This window comes from Leptidea sinapis, chromosome 12, assembly GCF_905404315.1.
Source record: "Leptidea sinapis chromosome 12, ilLepSina1.1, whole genome shotgun sequence".
NCBI classification, from domain to species: Eukaryota; Metazoa; Arthropoda; class Insecta; order Lepidoptera; family Pieridae; genus Leptidea; species Leptidea sinapis.
The window spans coordinates 11,665,905-11,692,658 of NC_066276.1; the positions used below are offsets into that span (position 1 = coordinate 11,665,905).

General features: G+C 34.3%; 2 protein-coding genes across 2 annotated transcripts; one reads left to right on the plus strand and one right to left on the minus strand.

The window, feature by feature from the left end:
* Positions 1-3,856: 3,856 nt before the first annotated feature.
* On the minus strand, positions 3,857-5,040 carry LOC126967230 (uncharacterized). The gene is made up of 2 exons (XM_050811721.1): positions 4,845-5,040; positions 3,857-4,744 (listed from the first exon to the last, which is right to left on the minus strand). The coding sequence occupies exon 2, from the start codon at positions 4,679-4,681 to the stop codon at positions 3,908-3,910; it is 774 nt and encodes a 257-aa protein (XP_050667678.1). The 5' UTR covers positions 4,682-4,744; positions 4,845-5,040; the 3' UTR covers positions 3,857-3,907.
* Positions 5,041-17,421: 12,381 nt separating this feature from the next.
* Positions 17,422-26,440, plus strand: LOC126967232 (dnaJ homolog subfamily C member 8). The gene is made up of 6 exons (XM_050811723.1): positions 17,422-17,639; positions 18,117-18,308; positions 19,852-19,980; positions 22,416-22,523; positions 23,712-23,846; positions 26,053-26,440. The coding sequence occupies exons 1-6, from the start codon at positions 17,589-17,591 to the stop codon at positions 26,173-26,175; spliced, it is 738 nt and encodes a 245-aa protein (XP_050667680.1). The 5' UTR covers positions 17,422-17,588; the 3' UTR covers positions 26,176-26,440.
* The last annotated feature ends 314 nt before the right edge of the window (positions 26,441-26,754 follow it).

The following is a 26,754-nucleotide window of genomic DNA, read 5'->3' on the forward strand; positions in this document are numbered from 1 at the left end:
TCTGAGAAAGCTATCAATGACACAAACAACTGTTCTGGTAACCTATTTGCCCAAGGCGTCTGTTATGGACGTGTCATAATTCAAACACAATTGCAGAGTGCTCGCATTGCAACACAAAGTGCTATTTTGGTAAAGTATAAATCTGGTTTTTAATACAAAAAATACTTTCGCATATCTACCTAATTCATTTTAACAATAAAAAGTAGTTATATTTATCTAAAATAAAGTTGAACATACTATTTTAAAGAATATATGGTGGATATGTAAGTATGCAAACATAGTAACCTAAGCATGAACCTAAAAGAGTTATAACTTCCACTTACTTACCTATAGTTGAATAAAGTTTAGTCACCTTAAATAAATTTGAATTTGAATTTAGTTTTTACTTCGGCTGCCAACGTGAGGACACGCAACAGTAGTACTATATCATCCATTTTGTCTGTTTTTATGCTTTTGGTATGTTTTAATAAATGTTAAATTTACAGACGACTCGCATTAACTTCGCAATGAGTACTCTGCCAGCAGCATTACAAGTATGTACCGGCTCAAACATTTTGATAGCAGGTAGTCAAGCCAGCTCGGTCCTATCTGAAATGGCTACTTGTTCTCTCTCTGCAATGCTTCCCTCTTCTGCGGAACTTAAGGCATAGGAAAAATGGGATTTAAAGATTGATTGTTTTAAGTAAATAAACCAGTGTGTTATCAAGTGTTTTTTTTTTCTTCAATCTCTGATAGATCTTCTCCTCATATGAACATAATTATGTTTACATATTTAAAACAAACAATGTTATATGATATCTAGCTGACCCGGAAAACGTTGTATAGGTATATATGAATAAATGAATAAAAAAATTGGGGTATAAAAAGGATATTTCGACTGATTCTCAGACCTACAGAATATACACAAAAGATTCATACAAATCTGTCAAGCCATTTCGGAGGAGTATGGAACCTAACATCGTGACACGAGAATTTTATTTCTTAATATATATAAATTACGTGACACGTTGTTTGTCCGCGATGGACTCCTAAACTAATGAACGGATTGTAATGGGGATTACTGCATGGAGTGTAGTTTGGTCCAACTTGAGAGATAGGATAGTTTATATTTCGATTCGGGACCCATAATTATTTTTAATTTCAATATTTGTTTTAGAAAATATAGACATATTTTCTATGAGTGAATTTAGTGACGCACGGTTTGACAGTTCCGCTGTGGAACAATTTCATTATAACAACAGGGAGCATTTTTTATGAAATAATTCTTGATTTTTTTAAATATTATTGGCAAATTACTATAAAACAGTATTTTTTTACTATCTACAGAACAACGTCTGTCGGGTCAGCTAGTATTATTATATAACTAGCTAACCTGTTAGACGTACTGGTCCACGGTTACAGGAGTAGGTGCGAAATGGGCAGTAGATATGATCTTCGTCTTGTCGATGTTCATTTTGAGACCTACTCCTTGGGAAGCTGTATTTAGACCATCAAGCATATTGCTTAAGTCTTCCATGGTCACTGCCACCATTCCGATATCGTCTGCGAATCGAAGGTGAGTGATGTAATTGTTCGATGTTGATGCCCAGTCCGTTCCAGTCTAGAAGTTTAAGACGTCTTCCAACGCAGCGGTGAACAGCTTCGGCGATATGACATCGCCTAGTCTGACTCCCCGGTGAAGTCGGATAGGCTTCGAGAACTGATCCTGGAGACGGACTGACATGGTGCCGTTTTCATACAAACACTTCAACGCTTCGATATATCGATAATCAATCTCAAAATCAACCTCTGAAGAGACTGAAGCAGATCTCGTCTTGAGAATCCAGCTTGTTTGGAAATCTGGAAGTCATCGAAGCGCACGAGACGATTCGTGATTATCCTAGAAAATACAGCTTATATTCATGGCACGGAAGTGATATAAGTCTAAAATTCTTCAAAAACATTTAATCAACCTTTTTGAAGAACAGTACCACTATACTTCTGCGCAATTCTTGCGTTTCGCCTTCGAGGATAACGGAAATGAATAGCTTAATGTCATCACCCGGCGCCTTGTTGTTTTTAAATGATCTTTTTGTGGTTCTCCGACCATGTTACTATACTCGTCCACGGCAACGCAGTCACCGAGGCGTTCGAAGCGGTTTTGTAATGCGAGTTGAACATTTTTCGGGTTTTGATCTGGATTGATATTCAATGTGCCTCTTAATATGCGGTGATCACTCCCAGTTTTCACTGAGTTGATCACAGAGACATAATTGAATATGTCTTTGGGTCAACATCATGAAGTCAATATCATTTTTGGTGTCACCATCGGGGCTGATCCAAGTCCATTTGCGTTGTTCTGGCTTCATGAAGTTCATCGTATAAAGATCCTCCGTCTCCATGAAGTCAGCCAGTAGCTGGCCTCGGGCGTTCCGATTTCCATAACCAAATTGCCCACTCTCAACTAATCGCCACTAAGTTTGCCCAGATAAGTGTTGAAGTTTCCCATAACGTTGAAGTGGGTCTTAGGAGAGTGAATGGCTGTTGAGAGGTCCTCATACTTGGCCATTACCTCCTCGTCTGAGTGTCGAAGTCGGGGAGTAAACCAGAATGACCTTCAGGGAATACCGATCAGCAATACTGAGTATTACGTACGATACCCTATCTGTCGAATACGACACGCTCCCCACCTCAGTTACGTTGTTGACGAGAGCCTTGTACACGAGAAACCTGACACCACCCCAGGACAGTTGGTCGCCATCCCGGAAGTAGAGCATGTGTCCGGAATTTAGAATTATCGAGTCCTCACCCAGTCTTCGGGCCTAACCCCACGACATCCCATCGTAGTCTGCTCTAATTTAGTATTAATCTAAATATAAATACTCATTACTTTTCTGTGCTGCTACATGTAGAATTTTAATAATAATAATCTTCTTTTTCATCAAATACCTCTACATTACTGGAGGTCAGCATTAAGCTTTTTAAAATTTTCCTTGTCCATGGCTAAGCGGAATAGTTCTTGGACTGTCTTGATAATGATAAAAATCTTCTACAATTAAAGTAAATAATAACTGATACATTCCTACTAATATCATCCGAATATTTTATCAGATATCAAAGGCCAATAATACAAGCTTTATCTACGTAGCCTTTTTGCAAGTCACTCCCACTAAAAAATTGTTTGTATTATTTAAGTATTATTATGCAATATTGTTTTTTTTTAAGGAAACTTTATCGTCAAGAGATATTCACATTTTCACTTTTTCCCAAAATGAATCTTTGCACATTTCATTTTATTTTTTTAATACAAAACCGTATTGGACCAAACTGAAAAGATATTTACTATAAACTCTATAGTTCTGAGTTTCTCAGCTATATAAATTTTATTATTTTGATGTTGTTTCTAACCTTATGAGTTGACTTAAAAACATTAGCAATTAGTTGAAATTTATAAGCAGATATTTATATCCTGAACATGATCTCAGTCAAACACAATTGATCATCACATTACAATCCTCAAAGCAATGTAAATAGCTGATTATTGGTGTTAGTAAATCATGTGAACAGCATGCCTCATGGCCTATTACAAAAAGGCTGCATATTAACCACAAGAAAATGCTATATACATTATAATATGAGAGACACAAGGTAAACTAAAAAATAACTAAGTATAATATTTTATCATCAGTTTCATAATAAATATATTAAAGCTAAATTACTGTCATCAAATTCAACTAAACTCCCTGAACTAAGTAGATATATACACATAGAGGACATAATATTTGAAACATTAATTTACCCTAAAATATACCTGTGTCCATATACCTAGAAATGGATTCCATATATTAATGATTATTGTCTCAAAAATAAAACAAAATTCTTAAACTCTATAAATATAATATATTAACATCTGTATGTTGTAAGTGATTCATCGTGGGCACATTGCATGGCGACCACCATCAACAGGTAAAGTTGCCCCAGTTATATTACTAGCACCATCACTAGCTAAAAATGCTATCACTGATGCCACCTCTTTTGCATCACCAGCTCTACCTAATGCATGAGTTTCAGCACATTTCTGCAAGAACTCTTCGTATTCTTTATCACTCATTCCACCTTTCTTATGAAGACCTGTTGTAATAACACCAGGATTAACAGCATTAACACGGACTCCTTTAGGTGCTAATTCCAAGGCAACACATCTTGTCATTTGGTCCAATGCTGCTTTAGACATGCAGTAAGCCAGAACATTTGGAAAAGATCTCATCCCAGTGACACTGGACACATTCACAATATTACCTTTGCTTTCTATTAAGTATGGAGTGGCTAACATGGTAAGATAATATGGACTACGAACATTTGTAGACATAACTCTATCATACTGCTCTAGAGATGTATTTTCAATTGTTCCCGCCTCCAGAACACCTGCATTGTTCACAAGTACATCTAGTTTTTTAAACTCCTCTATTGTTGTCTTAATTAAATTTGCTACATCACTTTCACTGTTCATATCAGCTATAACAACTAATGGTTTTAAGTTATCTGGCGACGATTTTTGGCATAAATCTGATATTTTATTTAAATTCTCTTTGTTCCGCCCAGTTATCACAACATTAGCCCGTAATTTTGAGAATTCTATAGCTGTTTCAGATCCTATACCGGAACTTGCACCGGTTATTAAAACAACTTTATTAGCAAACATTTTTAAAACACAATGATATGTTATTTTAATGGAGACCTATGTTTAAATTAATAATTAAAATACCTGTAACAGTTTAAATTATAATATAAGTACAATGAGCAGGCAGCAGGTACCTAAATAAGTTTAAAATTTTATATTAAATCAAGCTCAAATATCAACTTACTTCCAATTAGGAGTATGTAAAAGTGTTCTGTGATCTGTTACTGTGTTTCAAAGAGTATAATAATATAAAGTGAACTGTGTGTTTTTCCAACTTTCCAAGCAAAGAGAATTTAAATTTTAAACACTACGTTCAAAGATTCCAAAGTTCCAACAGCCAATGACGCATGAGCACAGAGCACTATTACTCTAACGAGGGCATGAGCCAACTTGAGTCTTCCACAAATGCGAAAACTGAAATGAATTTAATCTATTATCTATACTTATCATAAATCTGTAGAGATCAAGTTTCTGTACAAAGAAAAAAATGATTAAAAGCGAGTCAGGGGGATGTAAGAAGAGAAATAGAACAAGTCCTGATTTTTTTGGAATTTTTTATTCATCCCGGAAAATTAAAGAGTTCCCGTGGGATAGTTAAATCCTCCACTTACTAAAATAGCGTAGTACACAACAGCGCACATAATTTAATAAAATTTGGCATATTGATACCTTATATACCTCACTTTTAAGACCTATAAAAAAAGGAACCGTGTTGTCTACAGCTACTGTCAACAGGTCGACTTGGTACATACTGAGTGGGTGTCCTTTTCATGACGCCGTATTTTTTTTATTTGTTAATTTAACTATGTATATATGTTTTATGATGTCATGAATAAATGCATACTTTACTTTACTTTACTTTACTTTACTTTACTTTACTTTACTTTACTTTATATTGCCAGTCAACATCTCAGTTTTAATCCTGGAAAATTAAAGACTTCCCGTGGGAAAGTCGAAAACCTCTACTTACTTATATAGCCTAGTACACGACAACTTATGCACATTATTTAATAAAATTTGGCATGTTCATACCTTATATTGCCGGTCAACATTTTAGGTTCCTTTCATCCCTGAATATTAAAGAATTCCCGTCGGACATTAAAATACCTCTACTTACTTATATAGCGAAGTACACAACAACATATTATGCACATAATTTGGCATGTTGATTGATACCTTATATTGCCGGTGAACACCTTAGATACTTTTTATCCCAGAAAATTAAAGATTTCCCTTGGGACCGTTAAAAACCTCTACTTACTTATATAGTGTTGTTCACAACAACTTATGCACATCTATGCTTATAATAAATCTGTAGAGATCAAGTTTCTGTAAAAAGAAAAAAAATAGGAAAAGCGAGTCAGGGGGATGTAAGAAGAGAAATAGAACAAGTCCCGATTTCTTTGGAATGTCTTATTTCTCTGTCTGTTTGTATGTTTGTATCGGGCTAATCTATGAAACTATTGGACCGATTTAATTAAAATTTTGCATGATGATATGATACTTTACATCCTCCGTCAACATCTTAGAAACTTATGATCCCGAAAAATTTAAGAGTTCCCGTGGGACAGTTAATAACCTCTACTTACTAAAATAGCGTAGTACACAACAACTTATGCACCTAATTTTGTAAAATTTGTCAACCTTATATTGCCAGTAAAACAATGTGTAAGTATTATAAAATTTTAAAATCCCATAAAAGCGACGGGTTCCCGCGAGAAAGTAAAAGATTACAAAAATATAGCCTAGCATAGCGTCATTCATATTAAATCAATTGTGTGCAGACGGACATCATTTCCACCTGAGGCAAAAAGTGAGAACGACAGGTCATTTAGATCAGACATGATACAGGGTGGACCAAAAGTCCGTTAACATTTGAATCGGTTGCCGCGTCTAGCAGCGGCGGCGGAAGGGGGTGGAAGGGTTACGCATTGCAAGAACGGCCAATGGGAATTTAGTACCATGGCGTCGTTTAGCGGTAGTCAACGTGCGTTTTGTGTACGCGAGTACTATCGAAACAACGATTCTGCCACCTTAGCTCAACGAAAGTTTTGCAATCATTACAAGATACGACACAAAAATCAAGCTCCATCAGGTGTGTTAATTAAAAAATGGGTGCTCAAGTTTGAGAAGACGCGTTCAACAATGGATTTACCTCGATCTGGTCGGCCTAGAACGTCGAGGGACCCCGAAAACGTGGAGCGAATAAAATCGTCTGTTCGTGACCAACCTGGACTTTCAACTCGGAAGCGGTCTGCGGTCCTTAACGTGCCAAGAACATCAATAAACCGCATTCTCAAGAAAGATTTAAGTCTACATCCCTATAAAATCCAAATGGTGCAGGAATTAAGGCCTCAGGACCATGCCACTAGGTTGCAGTTCGCGAACGAAATGGTAGAGATTCACCAGTTTTACAAACATTTTTTTCTCAGACGAGGCACACTTCCACCTAAATGGGCATGTTAATAGACAAAATTCTCGTTATTGGAGTGACACTAATCCGAAATTAAAGCATCAAAAACCCCTGCATTCACCCAAAGTCACAGTAGCCAAGGTCAAGGCAGCCCAGCCTTTTCAGCAAGAGGCATTATTGGTCCATATTTTGAAGCCAGAGCGACACCTGGAATTTTTGTAGGATATTCGGAAAATCACAAGGCATACCGGATTTTCAACCCAAAAACAGACCAGGTAATGATTAGCAGAGATGTGAAAATTTTGAAATGAAGGTTGTAGTAATGGCGTGTTGTCATTTACACAATTTACTAATGAAACAAAAAAACTACATTAGGAATGGAGAATTAGACATGGAAGATTGTGTTACAGGGACTGTCATACAAGGATCTTGGAGAAATGAGTCAAATCAATTGTTGAATATCGAACGTACACGGGCTGGAAATAGCGCTACATTAGCAAAAGAAGTGAGAGATGATTTTTGTGAATATTTTAATTCAACGGGTGCTATTCCATGGCAAAACAAATGTTTAGAATAGGTAATCGTATTTGCTGTACTTGTGAAAATAAAAAATATTTATTAATTGGTTAAGTTAAAATATTATTATTGGTTAGGTTAAAATATTATGTTGTACCTATTTGTAACAAGTTGTTTATAAAAATATTCTTTTGAAAATGAATTCTTATTTGAAAATGAAAAAATTACAAATGTTTAGAGTAGGTAACTGTATATGTTGTACTTGTAGAATTAAAATAAAACAAACATTGCTACTATTTACCGTTTGTCCTGTTATTGAACTGATCCCCGATTCCTCCTCCACTTGGTCTTGTAGAAATTCAAGCTCTTTGTAGTACGATAATGAAGGTACATAGAGTTCATCAGTACCAGATCCAGAAAGCATAGATTTTTTCACCTTATTATTTTCACGCTTGAAAGTTGTTCGTAAAATATTAATTTTTTTTTAATATCTTCTTCAGTGATGTTCCCGCGAGACACTTTCAATAACTCCGTCATTTTTTTGATCGCATTCATTCTCTTGTGTTTATCCATATACTCTTTTGATTTTATTCTCCACAGCATCGGCATGTCGCGATATACGGAGATAAATTCCAAAATAAATTCTTTTTCAGACATGTTGCCGTTATTGATTGTCGCAGTTGTGTTCTCCATGGTTTCAAGGCGATAACTGAGATATTATTTGACAAACACCGTTGCACACTATCAAACAGGTTTGCCAAACACACCGTCAATCAAAATTTCCATCAAACAGGTCAAACATTTCCATTGTTTGACAAACACGTCAAACAAGCTCGCACACTTTCAAATTTGACAAACACGTTTGTCAAACAAATATTTGACAAATAATTTTACCGTTTACAGAGCCCTCAATTCGTTCCAGTACCGGTTCTTGGGCATAATCACGGGCAGGATTTTTGTCGCCTTTATAAGATTCGTATTGTGGTGGTTAACGGATTAACGGAACTCGTCAAAATTAATATCCCATATGAAGACTACCTCATGAAAGCTGAGAAGGACAATTTCAGCAAGTACTTTTACTTGGCTAACGCGATAACCGACAAAATAAGACGTTGACTCGACCATCACAGCCCGGATAGTCCTTACGGCGATCTTACAGTGAAGAGCCTCAATCAATATACCAAAAGGTTCTCGCTAAGCGATTGCTTGAAAGATCAGATACAGACGCCTCTGTCTGCAGCCCTACCAACGATAGCCTAGCCCTTGGGCATGACTCCGCTGCTCCAAGTTTAATTATTTATGATATTTTATTTTTGTATCTATCTAATAATATAATACATAGTTTTTATACATATTTTAAAAACTTAGCTTTATGAAGGAAAATAAATACATGTGATTAGAAATAAAAATAAACACACTATAATTCCTTCCTAAAGTTCTGACTGAAGTCATTCACACAATATTTTAATAAGAAATCGTTATTTTTATGAAAATATTTTTGTTATGTTATGGTCCTATAATTAATAAATGATTATGATTTCATGCTTTTCATTACTGTGTTTAATTCATTTACATTCCCAATCATCTGTTGAGTTTGTGACATTGTGTCGTACGATTTAATTCCGTTTTGGGTAATTTTAGTTATAATAATATTATAGCAATACCTTAGACAACTCCTGTCAAAACTATTTCTATCAAAAAGGGGCACGTTAAGTTTATCATTATAGTATACCTACTTCTGTAGTGTAATATTCTAAGCTTATTACTCAGTATACAGTACGTATTTTACATCTATGAATTAAATGTGGCCACATACTTGTTATAACTTTTGCTGACGATATACAAAACATGAAGAAAATCGGTGCACTAGTCAAAAAGTAGACTTTTAATTTTGAGCAAATATTAACATGCTGTACATTGTACAATCGGGTCACGGGGTCACTGGGTCAACACTCAATGATTCAATGAACTTGAATCTTTGCACATCAAAATGCGATGTTGCCATCCCGCGTGCTTCAAGTTCAAAGACGCTGGTCGTTTGTCGGATAGAACACAAGCGATGTTGCCTGTTCGCTTCTCGCGGTGACTTCAAACGTGTCAGACCGTCCTAAAGTGAAAGAACGCGGACGGGCTTATGGTAGGGCGCAACCTATCGATAAATAGCTTCTTTTAAGGGAAATAATACCCGATTCAAAAAGCTATTTAACTTTAAAGAAATATCGTAAAAAACCTTAAAACACTACGCTTACTAAATTACTTAAACTTAAATACTTTGTGTATTTAATGAAATGAAATGAAAATGAATTTAATTAAATTATTATTATATTGTTTAAGTAGTAAACAGACAATAATTATAAACAAAGGATAAATAAACAATAACATTTTTTTAATGTCTTACATGTTATGTAATACAAAGCAATCTAATTTTTATAAACGGTACCAACTTACCCGTTGCTACTCAGATTTTATTAAACGGTCAAATGAGCGTACAGGACACCTGATGTTAATTGATCACCGCCGCCCACATTCTCTTACAACACCAAAGGAGTCACAGGAGCAATGCCGGGCTTTTAGAAAGGTGTACAGGCTGATTTTAAAGATATCTATGTCAAGGAAGAAAGTTCTCTGACATCCTGATGGTGGAGATGATATCGTAATTTGTGGCGAGTTGTGCGAAAGTGGAATTCGGCGGCAGGAATCAGGTCAAGCAGTTGTTCGGAAACTCCCAGCAACGCCAAATGATCTAGCCGTTCACAGAGCACTGAATCCCCGACAATTCGAGCAGCTATGCGTTGCACGCGGGCAATAGGTTCTAGCTGATACTGGGGTGCGTCCGACCTTAGGTGACAACAATACAGGTAGTATCAAGTGTTTCTGCGCTTTTGGAGAGCGCTAGAATCTAGGTCAGCTTGAAGTATTACCGTGATCTATTAATGACCCCTAGCTTCATTAAAGCCAATTTGGCTTCCTTGACACCTTCCAGATGACCTGTAGACATGACCGGACGTGGTCTTCATAATCTACTCGCAGCCAGAGAGTACACCCTACCCTTGAAATTGCCGAAACGTTGACAGCAGATATCATCCCCAACAAACACACCTACCCATATTATTATTCTTTCATTATTCTGTGCGAGTGAGGAACTTAATTCAAACGAGTCTGGTCCGATCGTACTGTAGTCATAGGACGACAGCACGACTCTGTCATATCAAAAAACTCACAAAACAGTATTATAATAACATTCGAATAACACAAAAATAAGTTGTTTCCTATTGTATCCTATCCTTGGGTAGATATTTCGTAATGGATGCTAAATGATGGTAAAAAAGTATCGATAAACTATAATTGTGAGGACTACCTATTAAAAACTTATTTTTTTTCGTTATTTGAATGTTCACCACTTCAGTCATCACTCATCAGTGACCAGTGTATCGCGAGTCTTCTGGGCGAATAGATGCTGGAATCTGGATGGAATCAAGCTTAAATGAACACTCTCTACTACTGTATGTGTGTATATGTGTAAATTGTGTTTTAAAGTTTGTTAATTATTATTGCTTTTACGGTGAATTTGACATTTATTTTTTCTTTGACGTTTGCGAATACGGGTGAGTGTTTTTGAATATAAAACAAGATGCACAATATTGAATTTACAGTTCAGTTAGTTATACCGAAATAAAAAAGTGTTCGTAAGAATGAACATAGATAATTTTTATTTCGTCACAAATAATCAAACAAATCAAAGGTGAAGCCGACGATCCAGAGGTCAATGTACGTCGTCTAAACAGTACTGCTAAGTCTTAGTATATTTATTTGAATATTTATTTTGTTTGAAAATTTCACTTTTTCAATTTAAAGGTTTTAATTAAATAATTAATTTTGCGATAGTTCTGTGGACTAGTATTACTTATATTTTTATTTATTTCATAGGTATGTAGACCATACTGTATAAAGCCGTTAATAAATTTAAAAATTACTTACTCCCTTATTCATAATGGTCCGCTAACTTTAAACAGCCGCTTAGGAGTGTTTTTTCTCATTCTGACTTAGGTCAATAGAAGAAGACAGAGTGAGAATTAGCAATGTAAGCAGACTATTATGAATAAGGGGGTAGGTATATACATCCTCTTTGTATGAAAAAAAAATCCTTAAGTGTTTAAATTCTCTTTTTTTTTTTTTTTTTTTTTTTTTTTTTTTTTTTTTTTTTTTTTTTCTTTTTGGCGGGAACGAGTGAACGAAGGAAGGCGCGCTTATACAAAAAAAAATTGTTTAAATTATTGTTCATAGTGCATATATTTTTCATACTTGTAAATTGTTTATCCTGGTTTATAAATATTCGATTTTTGTATATATAAATTGTTAAGTGCGCTTCCCCATCGCCATGGGGAAGCGTACAGGTAAAAGGCCGAAGAACGGCCAGAGCGACGCAGAACCAGCAGACGAACTTCCCCTATCCGAATCCTCGGTATCTGACGCGGAGGTGACTGAACGTCTCATTGTAAGAAGAAAGGATAAAGAGAAGTATACCCCTTATAGAGCGACAAATTATTATAGGTTATACGACGAAAATTCAAATAAGAAGGAATTTATTGTATTTCTCAATCGCAAGCAGGGTGAAGTCAAAATATCAGACAAGGACAGGTTGGGTCTGTCAAATGGAATCAGGAGGCATTGCGTATCGGGTGTGTTGCACCTGAGGTCCGTTAATGCTTTTAAAGTTGGTGTTACCTTTGACCTGCCTAACAATGCGAATGTATTTTTAAAAAATGAAAAGTTACTTAGCGAGTTGGATATGGTTGCCTCAATTCCGGCTTCTGAAACGGAGGTCACTGGAGTTCTTACTTCTGTTCCCACTGATTACTCCAACAAAAAAATTCATCAATTAATTGCATCGAGTAAAAAAGTTATTGCTGTGAGAAGGTTCATGCGGCGAGTAAAGGACCCACAGGGTGTTGTCTCCTTTGTTCCAACGCAAACTGTTGCAGTCACATTTGCATCAACGTTGTTACCTGAGTATGTAACACTTGATCACTGGAGGCATGAGGTTAATGTATATGTACCCCCTATTAAACAGTGTCTACGCTGTATGAAATTTGGCCATATTGCTAAATTTTGTAGAAACAATGAAGTTTGTTCCATATGTTCTGACAATCACAATTTTAAAATGTGTCCAAAAACTTTAACAAAATGTGCCAACTGTGGTGGAGATCACATAGCTATCTCATCTACCTGTCCTCTGAAAAAACAAAAAATTGAAGAAAACAAAGTGAAGTCCCGTAGTGTTAGATACTCAGATCTCTTCAATGAATCTGCTTTCCCTCAATTAAACTCAAAGTATATTGACACACACCTGAGCAATCTTATAAAATCTGACAAATTTATGAACCTCTTGGTTGAAGCAGTTTTACAAATTTGTACAAATAAAGATAAGTTAACTATAAATTCAAATAGTATTAAGGAAATTCTGAATAACACTTTTAGAAAAAAGACACCTAGTTAATTGTTATTATGGATACATTGAATATAGTGCAGTGGAACGCTCAAAGTATTATTAGTAATAGGCTTATTTTTACAAGGTTTTTATATGAAAATCATATCCATATTGCTATAATTTCGGAAACTTGGTTAAAACCACATCAGTATTTTTTAATAAAAGGCTATAACACAATAAGGAATGATTGTGGTAATAAACACAATGGTGTAGCAATTTTTATTCATAATAATATCACATTTTCTAACATAAATACATATTATGATAGTGCTCTACAAAATGTTTGCATTAAAATTAAAATTAATAACAAAGAACTGAGTATTGTGAGTTTTTACAGTCCTTCCAATTCAAATCCTCCATTTAATAAAAACAATTTAAACAGTTTAATTAAGTCCATTCCAGAGCCAATGATATTTGCAGGTGATTTCAATGCTCATCACATGTTGTGGGGATGTGTTGATACATTGCCTCGAGGTAAAGATGTTTTAGAGGTTATAGATGAGAATGGTCTTGTTATTCTGAATAATGGTCAAGCTACCACAATAGGATCTCCATCTTGGCGTCCTAATGCTCTTGACTTGACTTTGGTAACTCCATCTTTGGCTCTTTTATGTGACTGGTCAGTTATTGACAGTCCTCTGGGCAGTAGTTATCATCTCCCTGTAATAATAAAAATGGCAGTAAGTAGTGATAGTATTAGTTTGCAAAACACATTATGTAATAATCTACATTTGCCCACTCACCCTAATTATAAGCAGGTGAATTGGAATATATATAGTAACTTAGTTGTTTCTTATTTGGATGATGTTAAATTTGACACTTTATCTTCAATAGATGCTTTTAATTCCTTTTGTAATATTTTACTTTCTGCTGCCAAGCAGTCAATCCCTAGCTGTCTGTTTTCCAAAAGTTCTAATAGTAATAATGCTACTAGTTCTTGTTCACAAAAATCTTTTAAATATCCTTGGTTGCCTTGGTGGAATCAGAGGTGTACAGAAGCAGTTTTAAATGCTAAAAATGGTTACATTAATTTTAAAAACAACTCCACTGATGAAAATTATGTGGAGTTTAAGAGATTGCGGGCTTTAAAAAAACTTATCTTAAAAAGTGAAAGAAGAAATAGCTGGATAGGCTTGTGCAATTCATTTAATCGTTGTACTCCTTTGTCTTCAATTTGGAAATACATGCGCAAATTTAACAAAACTTACATTCCTGACAGTGTGTTGAATGATAGTTGGATTCCAGATTTTCTACAAAAGTATACTTCTGACTTTGTATCAAATGAGTTAACTAACTATGTAAATGTTGTTAATGATAGTAATAAATATTTGATAGAGCCTTTTTCTTTACAAGAACTAAAATCCGCTTTATTTACTAGAAGAGATACATCTTTCGGTCTCGATACCATTCCATATATTTTACTCAAAAAACTTAATTGCCACAGTCTCAACATCTTTTTAAATAATCTTAATCGCCTATGGAAGGAGAATACTATTCCTCCAGAATGGAAAACAGACTGTTTAATCCCAGTTTTAAAGCCAGACAAAAATAAAATGTTACCTGACTCTTATAGACCTATAGCTCTCACGTCTTGTGTTGGGAAGATATTTGAGCAGCTTCTAAAACAACGTCTCGAGTTCTTTATAGAACAAAATTGTCTTTTGCCTAATAATCAGTTTGGTTTTCGCAAAGGTCGGTCTTCTAGGGAGAGTATAGCGCAGTTACAGCTTGATGCGCATCAATGTTTAGCAAGTAATCAATATCTTTTGTCTGTATTTTTTGACATCTCAGGTGCCTTCAATAGTGTAAATATTGCCGTGCTTTGTGACGAGTTATCAATGTTAGGGATACCAGGTAAAATAATAAATTGGATGCAATCCTTTTTGACTGACAGAAAAGTATATGTAAAATTTAATAAACATTTGTATGGACCACGACTTTCTTCTCTAGGTGTTTGTCAGGGGGGAATATTGTCTCCTTTAATTTTTATTATGTACATAAGACGATTGAACCTTATTTTGGGGCCAAATATAGTAAACCTACAGTATGCAGATGACTTAGTCGTCTATGTATCGGGAGTTGATCTGATTAATTTAGCCGCTACTATTAATAAAGCACTTGTAAATTTATATCAATACTTTTCTTATCTTAATTTAAATGTAAATCCAACCAAATCAAAAGTCTTTGTGATTGGTCGTAAACGCACCATATTGCCTCCCATTTTATACAATGGCATTCCACTGCCTATTTCATGTGACATAAAATTTCTAGGTGTAACATTTACTCCAAAACTTTCTTGGAAAAAATATACAGATAGTGTTATAATTAAAGCGAATAAAGCTTATAATGTATTAAAATCTTTGTGTGCAACGTCGTGGGGAGCGGACCCTAAAATATTGTTAATTTTGTATAAATCGCTTATTCGTAGTCATTTTGAATATGGCTTTCATTGTTTCGCCGCAGACAGCAAAATTGTTAATAGTCTGGATAAAATACAAAATAAATGTATGCGTACAATATTGGGTGCACTTAAAACTAGCCCAATAGCTGCTATGCAAATCGAGGCCAACCTTCCTCCTTTGTGTATTAGATTTAGTTATCTTAAAGAAAGATTTATTTTAAAGCTCTATAGCTTGCCGACGAACAATCTTCTTAAGAATCTTATTGCTTATCAATCGTCATCATTTCAGAGACAGTTGTTTATCTTGCAAGATTTTTCTTCATTTTTTAAATTTCTACAAGATTTAAATATTCATCGGAATAATGATATACTTCCCTGCCATGCAGGTTCTTTTCGATGTAAATATTCTGCAATTAATGTTGTAATAGATCCAAATTTAACTTCAAAAGAGGAGGTTCATGTATTATTGTCAGAATGGTCTAATTGTAAATTTGTTTATACGGATGGCGCAAAAAACAATAATAACGTTTCTTTTGCAATCTACCTTCCTGAAATTAGGAAGGGTATTGGCTTTAAGATTAATAGATATGCCAGTATTTTTACTGCTGAAGCCGTCGCTATTCTTTTTGCTTTAAAGCATATTAAGAAACAAAATCAACTTAATAAGAAGTGGGTAATAGTTAGTGATAGTATGAGTGTGTTAAAAAGTTTGTCAAATAACAAAATGAGTGCTAACATCAATTACATCATTTTTGCTATAAAGGAATTGTGGTTCGAACTATGTTTAATCGATATTAAAGTGGATTTCGTTTGGGTCCCGTCCCATATAGGAGTAGCAGGAAACGAAAGCGCTGATTTTCTAGCTAGAACTATCATTAATATATCCGATCTATCCCTATATCCTGATTGCAAAGATCTAGACATTAACATACCATATACAGATATAATAAGTAATCTAAAACAGCATATGACTCTTCTTTGGGGAAGATATTGGTACAATTGTACAGAAGTTGAAAATAAGGCTCATTCGTATACTTTGTTAGATAATCCCGTTAATAGCACACCCTGGTTTTGTAAGTTTAAAAATAACGCTCACAGAAAGTTCTATACTACAATAACACGAATGCGTATTGGTCACTATCGATTGAATTTTCATCTTCATCGCAAAAAAATTGTCTCCTCTCCTTTTTGTGACCATTGTAATAAGCAACAAGATCAGTCTCTGGATCACATCTTTTTTGATTGTTCGTCCTTTGGCATACAGCGCCTTGTGCTGATGGATGAGCTACTGGAAATATATGGTGCACCCAATATAATCCCGCTCTCAGTAATAGATCTATTAAAGGACACATCAACTTATATGTCCTTGTATAAATTTGTATGTAGTACTGTAAATACATTGTAATTTGTAGATACATACGTTGTAAATTTGTTTATAATTATGTAAATACGTTATAACTTGTACATATACAACTAGTAATAGCATAGCGCAATTCGCGAACTGAACAGATAATGTAAATAGGTAGGTATTATTCTAAAAAGTTATGCAAATTACACTGGATTTGACTTTAAGAAAAGGGGAAAATTATTAGAGACTATATTACTGGATTTGGACATAATAAAAGGAAAATATGGAAAATATTCTTTAGAGAATTATACATTAACGGAAATGGTAAAATAACTGATGACTTTAAGACTGGATTGGATTTGATGAAAGAAACTACTATAAATATTCGCTATCGAATATACATAATTGGAAAAGGAAAATGGAAATAATGTAAGATGAAATGAGAAAACTGGATTGGACTTTTTGTAAAACAAAATAGTGAAAATAATAAATACCAAAGAAATGAAAATACTAACGACAAGGCAGTAAGGCCCCTGGCTATAGCCTGTTCGAAAGAACGAATTAATATAAAAAAAAAAAAAAATTAAATTCTCTTTGTATGAATCAACAATGGCGAATATATACATGTTGTGGTGCTTTCTCGGAAAATAATCCTGTAACGGAACTAACGATCTCGAATTTTTTTCTTTTTTTACAAACAATTTTATATATTTTATTAACAACGCCAAATTTAATGTGAACTGCAAAGCATATGACATAGATATGTCTTCTACATCTGGGAACACGGAGTCCTTTGAAGAATTCTACACAGAGGTATTTATTAATGTTCTCTTAGCTTTGTAGGTCATATAATCTTATATTTTAGAACCGTTTATGAAATGTAAGAAATCACATAATGCTTTACACGATATTCAAAGTTTATTAAAGATTTATTTATAAAACAATAACTAGTACAAATCTATTGGCAAGGTGTATTTTGAGTAGTTGACTTGAATTTGACAAGTGCAGTTTCCACCCAAAAATATTCCTAAATGGGTGTATGTTGCACAATTCAATATACTTCAATGATAATTTTCACATTAGGCTTTCATTCATCTCAAAACTATGCAGAGGTCAGTAGAATTTGTAACTTTCTAAAATATTTTTTAATATTATGAACAATTACTTATGTTTGTATGAAAATATCATATGTGACAATTTTATAAAATTTCATGTTTTAACATAAGGGTTGAACTTCATTCTATTAGAGGATGCAACATTTCCTATAATTAATTATCCAATCTATTGCAGGTAAAGGAAATAGAGAAAAGGGATTCAGTATTAACTCCAAAACAACAAATTGAAAGACTTCTTCGTCCAGGATCCACATATTTCAATTTGAACCCGTTTGAAGTATTACAAGTTGAACCAGAGGCAACACTTGATGAAATAAAAAGGAAATATCGCAGACTTTCTATACTTGTTCATCCAGATAAGAATATTGTGAGTAATTGATATTATTGTTATAAACTTGGGTATGATCTGAAAAAAAAGTCAAGAAAGTGAATACTATATATATAAAAGCATGTTAAACAATTTCCTATTTGAAAACATTAGACTCTGATTCTAATAATCATTATAATTACTGAGAATTTGATATAAATAGGTGTATTTGTTGCAAATCCATAGTAATTCTCAAAAAAATGTTATAAAATTTTGGAGTTAGTGTTCTTGTTAGACGGCCCCCCCGTCAATATCTCATTTTTATCCACAGATGGAAGCAATTGGTGTGAGACAGCAAGTTGCAGCAATCACTAGGTAAGATGAAAGATAGATGAATGCCTGGTATTACAAATATAAATTTGGTATAGAATTTGGAAAAGTTTGGCAATTCATCTTAATGACCTTTGGTACTGCAGATGTTCATGGGCAGAGATCACTTACTATCAGACTAGCCTCTAGCCCACTTGCCCTTATCCCCTCAATACAAAAAAATGATTTAAAAAGCAGTAAATCATATTAAATGATTTCTGGTAAATATAACATTACATACTAGTGCAAAATAAATTGCAAGACCAAAAACATGACAGTACAAAAAATAAAGGTAATATAATAGTAAAATAGGTGACATTACACTGTATGTTCATTAGCTCAGAGCAATAGATGTAACAATGTAATTTATGTTGTAAATATACTGTTTTAAGTTTCATATGGCTAGAGTATATATAAGTAGGTACATACACACAATCACATTATCAAAGAAGATGTAAATACTATGTCATAAGAGGCGGGACTGCCTAAGTAAAAATTGAAACTTAGTTAAGTATAAAACATGCAGTCATTTGACATAAGTTTGAAATAGTAGTAATTATTGCATTGTTATCAAAGTTATTAACAATATAAAATAATCCAAGTTTTGGTTTTCTATTTTTATCTTTTCACGAAATTTGGTGAAAATTTACCTCTTTATGTCCCAAATACACTGTAATTTATTTATTTTTTCACCTTATTTTTACTCATTTATCGAAAAATTTAAAATAAGGGTTTTTTTTTTAATCGAAAATTCACCCATTAAAATATCAGCTTTTTTCATAAAATTGGTCTGTTTACTGTTCATCAAAATCTCTATTTTCCGATAGTGTAAAAAAAATATAAATTACTATGGTAAATGTTCGGAAAAATTAAGCCCATCAAAAGGCGTTTCATAAAGAATTCATACATGTTATTTTCTAGCAGCAATAATATGAGTCTTTGATCGCCGGTAATTTATTTTTCCTTTCATTTTTGTTATATTCTCTTCCATTTCCAATAGGTTTCGTCCTACTATTATTTTTTTTGGTTTCAAAAATTATCAACACTGGTCTATAGTAACATCAAATGATCAAATCTACAAACAAACTGCATAAAAACCAAAAACATGAAACCTAGTTATCTTGCAAAACTGCAAGAGTGCTTAAACTCTGCCATAGAGCGTAAAATTCTTTATTTACTACTTGATTTAAGATTCTTATGAAAAAAATAATGCATACATAAAATTTGATTGCAGGATGACTCGGAGAGAGCTCAACATGCATTTGAGATTATAAATCGGGCATGGAAAACACTTGAGTGTGAAGTTACAAGGAAGAAATGTCTTGACATATATCAAGAAGCAAAAGAACGTACAGATCACATGGTAATACATATAATAACTACTTTTCAATACAATTTTCATTAAAGAAACAATATATATATATATATTATTATTACATAGAATTTTACACACTTTTAAAAAACCTATTTGGTATGTTTGAGTTTCACTCTCAATAAAGCACATACACCTTCCTTAAAGGCCGGCAACGCTCCTGTGATTCCTGTTGCAAGAGATTGTGGGTGGCGGTGAACACTTAACAACAGATGACCCTCTGCTGTATGCTCGTTTGTCCTCCTATTCCATAAAAAAATAAATAAAGGAATAATGAAATGTTATTGATTGGTATAGATGCAGGTTGTGTAAGAGGTTCTACAGTTTCTATATACTATAATGATCTTGACAAATCATGTGCAGACTACAGTGCTCCAGATCTGATACAACTTAGGGACCTTAAAACTTTGAGAATAGTCTCACTTCAAGGCTTCAATCACTACTTCTGCCATGACTGGGCTTGTTATGACTTCCCATTTATTTTATATTATTTACTGGCTTTTTTTTATGAAAATAAGGGATGAGATGAACGGGACTTCAGCTGATGGCAATTCACATACCCTGCCATTGGTCATTGATATACATATTGTTATTATTTATAATAGACTAAGCAGCTGTCACTTATGTGTCTATATCATTTGCCATTTCTTTTCAAATGTTTATCCAGTCTATTCTTAAACTGATTAACAGATTTTGATTTAACCACATCCTTGGGCAATCTAGTCCATATATGAACAACTCTGTTGGTCAGGAAGTGTTTTAATGAATTTGATTATGATAATTGATATTCTAGCTCCATATCATGTTCCCTTAGTCTAGGATTGCCCTTCCTTGGAAACATACACTCAAAATTTGGGACATTATTATAATCATTATTTAGTATTTTGTATGTTTCAATTAGATCACCTCTTTCTCACCTACTTTTGAGGGTTCTGAGTCCAAGCTTATTAAATTCTTTGTTCATATGTAAGATTTTTCAGTTCCCTAGACTTAGTGGCTCGCCTCTGTACCCTTTCCAACAATTCAATATCCTTAACAAGATATGGATTCCAGACCTGAAATGAATACTCCAGTAATGGTCTGATATGGTAAGAATGCTTTTCTGATTAGGTACAGGATTGAGTTGGCTTTGTTCACAGTAGCCACAATGTGTGCTTCCCATTTGAGATCATTGCTTATGATCACTCCTAGGTCTTTTTGTGTATCAACCGCTTTTAGTTGCTTATTGTCTAACCAATATGATACTCGGGGACTATTTTTTCCAATATGTAGAAAAGTGGTTTTGTTGAAATTCAGTGAAAGTAACCATTCCTTTGTCCAGTGTTCAATAGCTTTTAAATTTTGTTGTATTTCACCCTGTTGATGTATAGGGTTCCCAAAGACTTGGTGTCATCCGCGAATAATGAGAATGGGAGACTTATAACATTTTGCAAGTCAGTTAAGAATAATGTGAATAATTTTGGTCCCAGTACAGAGCCTGTAGGTGGTACACCACTGCGAACAGGATGATTACTTTACATTTCATTCCCAACAGACTAGCAGTTTACCACGAATGCCAAGGTGTTCTAATTTATGAAGTAGCCGACTAATTGGAACTCTGTCAAACGCTTTCTCGTAATTCAGATGGATAATATCAGTTGGTTGATGTTTGTCCCAATTTAATATCAACTGTCTAAAACAGCTGAGAAGGTTCATCCATGGTTTGGTTTCAGGGTTTTTCTCATCATATTTTTTAATTTGAACACTGCATTTATAACAAGATGCCATTTTTTAAAGGTTTTTCGAAAAAACCCTTAAAAAAATATGAGTATATGAAAATTTTTTTGTTTCACTATATGTTTGTTTGCTAGTTTAATCAAAGTTTTTCACTTTAAATACTGTACACTTTCACAATATAACATTTCCCAAGGTTCACAACACATACTACAAAAAGATCACAAAGTCTGCAATTTAGTTGAAGTTGGACACTAAAATATAATTAAAAAACTCTAAGCACAAGTTCCACTGTTGACAGTTGACAAGTAAGTTCTAAATATTACTATTGTCATAAACAATTTGTTATGTTTTTAAAGTGATATCCCTCACTTCTAGGATTAATACACAAATTAAATTTGAAAAACAAAATATTATCAATGATGCTGGTCTCGAACCCATGGAACCCTCTGGCGTTCTGTGCCAGTGCTGAGCTGTACTGAGCCAAGCGTTCGAGTGACGTATCGTCATAAAATCTTGTTTGCTTTGTTCAACTCTCAGGTTGTGGCTTCATCATCGTAAGTTACTCTAACGGTTAGCTCAGATGGTTAGAGCACTGACATGGAACGCCAGAGGTCGTGGGTTCGAGATCCGCATCGTTCATAAAATTTTATTTTTCAAATTTTATTTGTATTATTTAACATGTTGAATATCTTTTTAATATATTTTGGCAGATTGAACAGAAACGTAAAAAGCAAAGAAAAGAAGGCCGCCTAGAGGAAGGTATACCTGAAGATAATCCCCTTAAGTATTCACATGCTGTGTACGTCATGACTATGAAGGTAAACTAATTGAATGATAATAAATATTTCTTTTTAAATTTGCGATAATCTTCAAAGTTCGGATTTTGAAGATTTTAATGGCATGTGGAACTGTGCCTCCAATAGTGCCTGGTAGCCATTCTTATACAATGTAGGAAGTCACATTGCTTAGTTTATTAAACTTCTATTCTATTCTTCCTACTATGGCTCCTGTGGAAGGTATACCACAAGTTTGCCAATGTCATGTTAAGGTAGACCACCAAGCTTAGAGTATTCTTTTACTAATTTTAATGGTAGTGATCGGTGCTTAAGATTGAAACAAGTTTTATTTTCTTATACCTGAAACAAATATACATGCTGTTAGGACTATAAAGGACATACATGTCAAAGACTTCACGAATTGATGTATCTCCATACCATTTACCAAGTGTTATATTATTGTAACTCTCTTTGGTGTATCTCTATTTATAATGTAACTTGGTATTGTAGCACAAGTACCATCAATGACAATTTTATTATGCTGTTTAATAATTTATAAAGTTTAATGCAATGTGAAACGCTGCGAAGCCATTGAGTTATTAAAAAAAATCAAAAACACCTAGAACTTTAGAGTACAGTTGATGAGTAAATCCAAACACACTGTATGGTTGTGGTTGTATCACTGTATCACTGCGACCAATGTGATCTATTGTGATGCATTATAAAATAAATTCAAGAAATATGAAATAATTTTAAGAGATAAATAACTTTAAACACACCAACAAAAGCAGATCTCTCCAAAACAGGGTTATTGAGCCACCACAAGCAACATCCGTTCACGCATGCACTGACCAGTAATGGAAGGCTTAACATAATATGTTGGAGGATGTTCGGACCAGAGGTAAAATCGGCTTAACCACGTTACTATGAAACAAGCAGTGCTATTTTGCGTCTTTATATTCGGCATTATTTTATCCTACCCTCAATACACAGGTACACGGTTGGGTCCATTTAATTAATTACTGCTTGTTTATTGTAAAAAGCCCGATCAACACAGTGACTTTTTTTTTAAATTCTAGCACGGTATTTCTTGACTGCTCTAAACTGTAGTTAACACAAAAATACAATAAAAATTTCGCGCTCATATAAATTCTAAAAAGGCATGTTAGGTTTAGTGTCGTTTAAAAACGTTTATACATGTGTAAATATTTGTATATTACTATTTTTCAGTTATTTGCTGATATGGAGCGTAAACGTCAACATCTGGAGACCCGCGACATGGAGGAGAGGAAACGGAAGCGTGAGGCCGAGATTGAGCTAGAGGAGCAATCTACGATGGAGAAGGAATGGGCCAAGAACTTTGAGGTTAGCAGAGGCCTAGGCAATATACACCGCTTACAAACATTTTACGCTTACAAAATCGCTTTTGGCTTTCTAATGTGAAAAATAATCTTCATATCATCTAAGAATTATGCTGAGTCGTCAGAGGTTATTTATCCGTTTATTCATAGTCCAAAGAATTTTGTTTGGATGTAAGGAGTGAAAGGGCTACATCGTGTAGCTGTCGATGTGAAAGGGAACACTCAACATTGAGGCTGCATTTAGTGCTCAACAGACGGTCAGTGATGATGTCCGTTGAGTCCTAGAGAGAATACATAACTTATAATATAAGACAATTATAATCAACATTTAAATCCAAATTTATTGAATAAGGAATTATCTTTACTATATACATCTGTAGCTTTGTCTTTATTTGTAAATTTTGAGAATCTTTTGATTAACAAAATATGTTTTGTGACTCACTTACACTACTTCTATGATTTTTGTCTGTGTCTGTCTATCTGTAGGTATATCTCTTTATAACCTATGAATGGCTTGAACAATCTTGATGAAAATTGTGTGTTGTAAGATCATGTTATTGTCTAATTACTAATAGATAGGTTTTATACCTTGATTATATTCATCTAGAAACATTATCCGTTTAAATTGTTAGTCCGCATCTTTGATAAATCTATGTCCATTTCTACCTAAGGTGTGTTTTAAATTTTATGATTGGCTGTCGATAATTTGTGTATTGTTTAATATTTTATTCCAGTCTTATTATTAAAAAGTTTAAAATGTTGTGTTGCTTTCAGTACAGCTTAGGGTTCTTAAAATTACATCGTCATCATCATTTCAGCCGGAAGACGTCCACTGTTGGACAAAGATCGCCACGACGATTAGTCCTGCCCACATCCAACGTATTCCGGCTATCTTGACCAAATCGTCGGTCCATCTTGTGCCTACCAACACTTCGTCTCCGAGTACGTGGTCGCCATTCGATTACTTTACTGCCCCAACGGCCATGTGTCCGTCGAGCTATGTGCCCTGCCCACTGCCACTTCTCCTCATTTCTGATTCGATCTAGTAGGGAAACTCTGAGCTTCCTCATAATGCCCATAGTAATTACCACGTCTGCATACCATAGGTCATCATTGGCAACACACATTGGTTAAGAACCTTCTTAAGTCTACAGGTATTTTGGACGAGAAGATTTTAGTATAAGGTTACCTGAGACTAATCCAAGAATTTTATGCAAAATGTTTATAAATCTATACATATGACTACATATAGACAAATCATGTAGTATAAAAACAAAGCCGGAATATGGAACATGACACAAATTACACAATAGTTAGCTTAAACTGATATGTAAGGACAGTTATTGTTGTTTTATCTTATTCTTAAATGACGTAGTACGAAAGTAAGTCGACATTAATGTGAGAATCCAATGAAGAACGCATTCTGTGAAGAGGCGCGCGATTCCCAATATTGGTCTAGAAGACTTCTCAACCTACCGAAAGTTGACCGCGTAAAGGCGTGCTTTTGCCATTCGATGTTCCTGACATTAAATGGCAAAAGGTCGAAAAATTCTGGAGAAATTACTTTGCACACACATATTTTTCTTAAGGTGACACAATCTATCAAGTGACAATTTTTGGCTAACTGAAATTAAATTGTATGTTTTTAAAAGTTCATTGCAGTTATATATATGTGTATAGAACGTCATTGTTACAAATAGATATTTTGCTTATGATTGGTTTATTCAGACGTATAAAATTTTTCGCTTTTATTTGCCAGGTGCCTGATATTCGGAAAACTTTAAAATTATCATTGTATTGACTGTGTTGTCAATACCAAGTTTATTTGTGAGGTCGATACAGTTTTCTGTGAGACTCAGAAGAAGATACCTACATTATAATGTAGCTGGCATCCTGTGCAAAGGAGCCTATAGGTACCACAACTGTACCACACCGAAACACAGTAATGTTTACAAATTTGTGGTACATACGTCTGAAGGGCGCCGTAGCAAGTGAAATTACTGGGCATATGAGACTTAATTAACATCTTACGTCTCAAGATGATGAGCGCATTTGTAGTGCCGCTCAGAATTTTTGGGTTCTTCAAGAGTGGCACTGCATTGTAATGTACAGGGCGTATCAATTACCTTCAGCTGAACGTCCTGCTCGTCTCGTACCTTATTATCCAGATCCAGCATTCAAATATTGACGTATTCATGTTTATTTTGCAGGAATCTCGTCAAAACCGTGTGGACAGCTGGAAGACTTTCCAATCTGGTACGAGTAAAGAGAAGAAAAAGAAGAAGATCTTTGGAGGGTTCAAACCCCCCAAACTCAAACCTGAGAGCAGATAGAATATCTCTTGCTCATTGTACGCGCATAATTAAAAAAAAAACTCTTTAAGTGTAAGGTATTAACAATTAAGTATGTGTGTTTGTAAAGCAATTTCTGAGGCTGAACTACACACTGAGGTTATGTTATTAGTAAGTAATTAAGATTACATATTGTAAGAAATGAATAAAATTGCAGGATTTCTATTAGTAACACCAATTTTAGTGTTTTAGTAGGTACTGTGACTTTAAATAAACATTATATTTTAAAAATAAAGATTCAAGTTATTTTATTAGTTTTTCTTATGTCACTTGTCAACGGACGAGTATGGTGACCACTTGGTTAGATTAACACCTTCCCATTTCAATATTAATTAAAAATTGGAGCTGTAGGTACATTTTTACTAGTTTACCAGTGCGAAGCTTCTTTCAACAGGATGCCAGCTAGATTATGGGTACCAAAACGGCGCCTTTTTCTGCCGTGAAGCAAAATTGTGTATGCATTATTGTGTTTCGGTATGAAGGGCGCCGTAGCTAGTTATAATTACTGGCCAAATGAGACTTAACATTTGTCTCAAGGTGACGAGCCCAATTGTAGTGCCG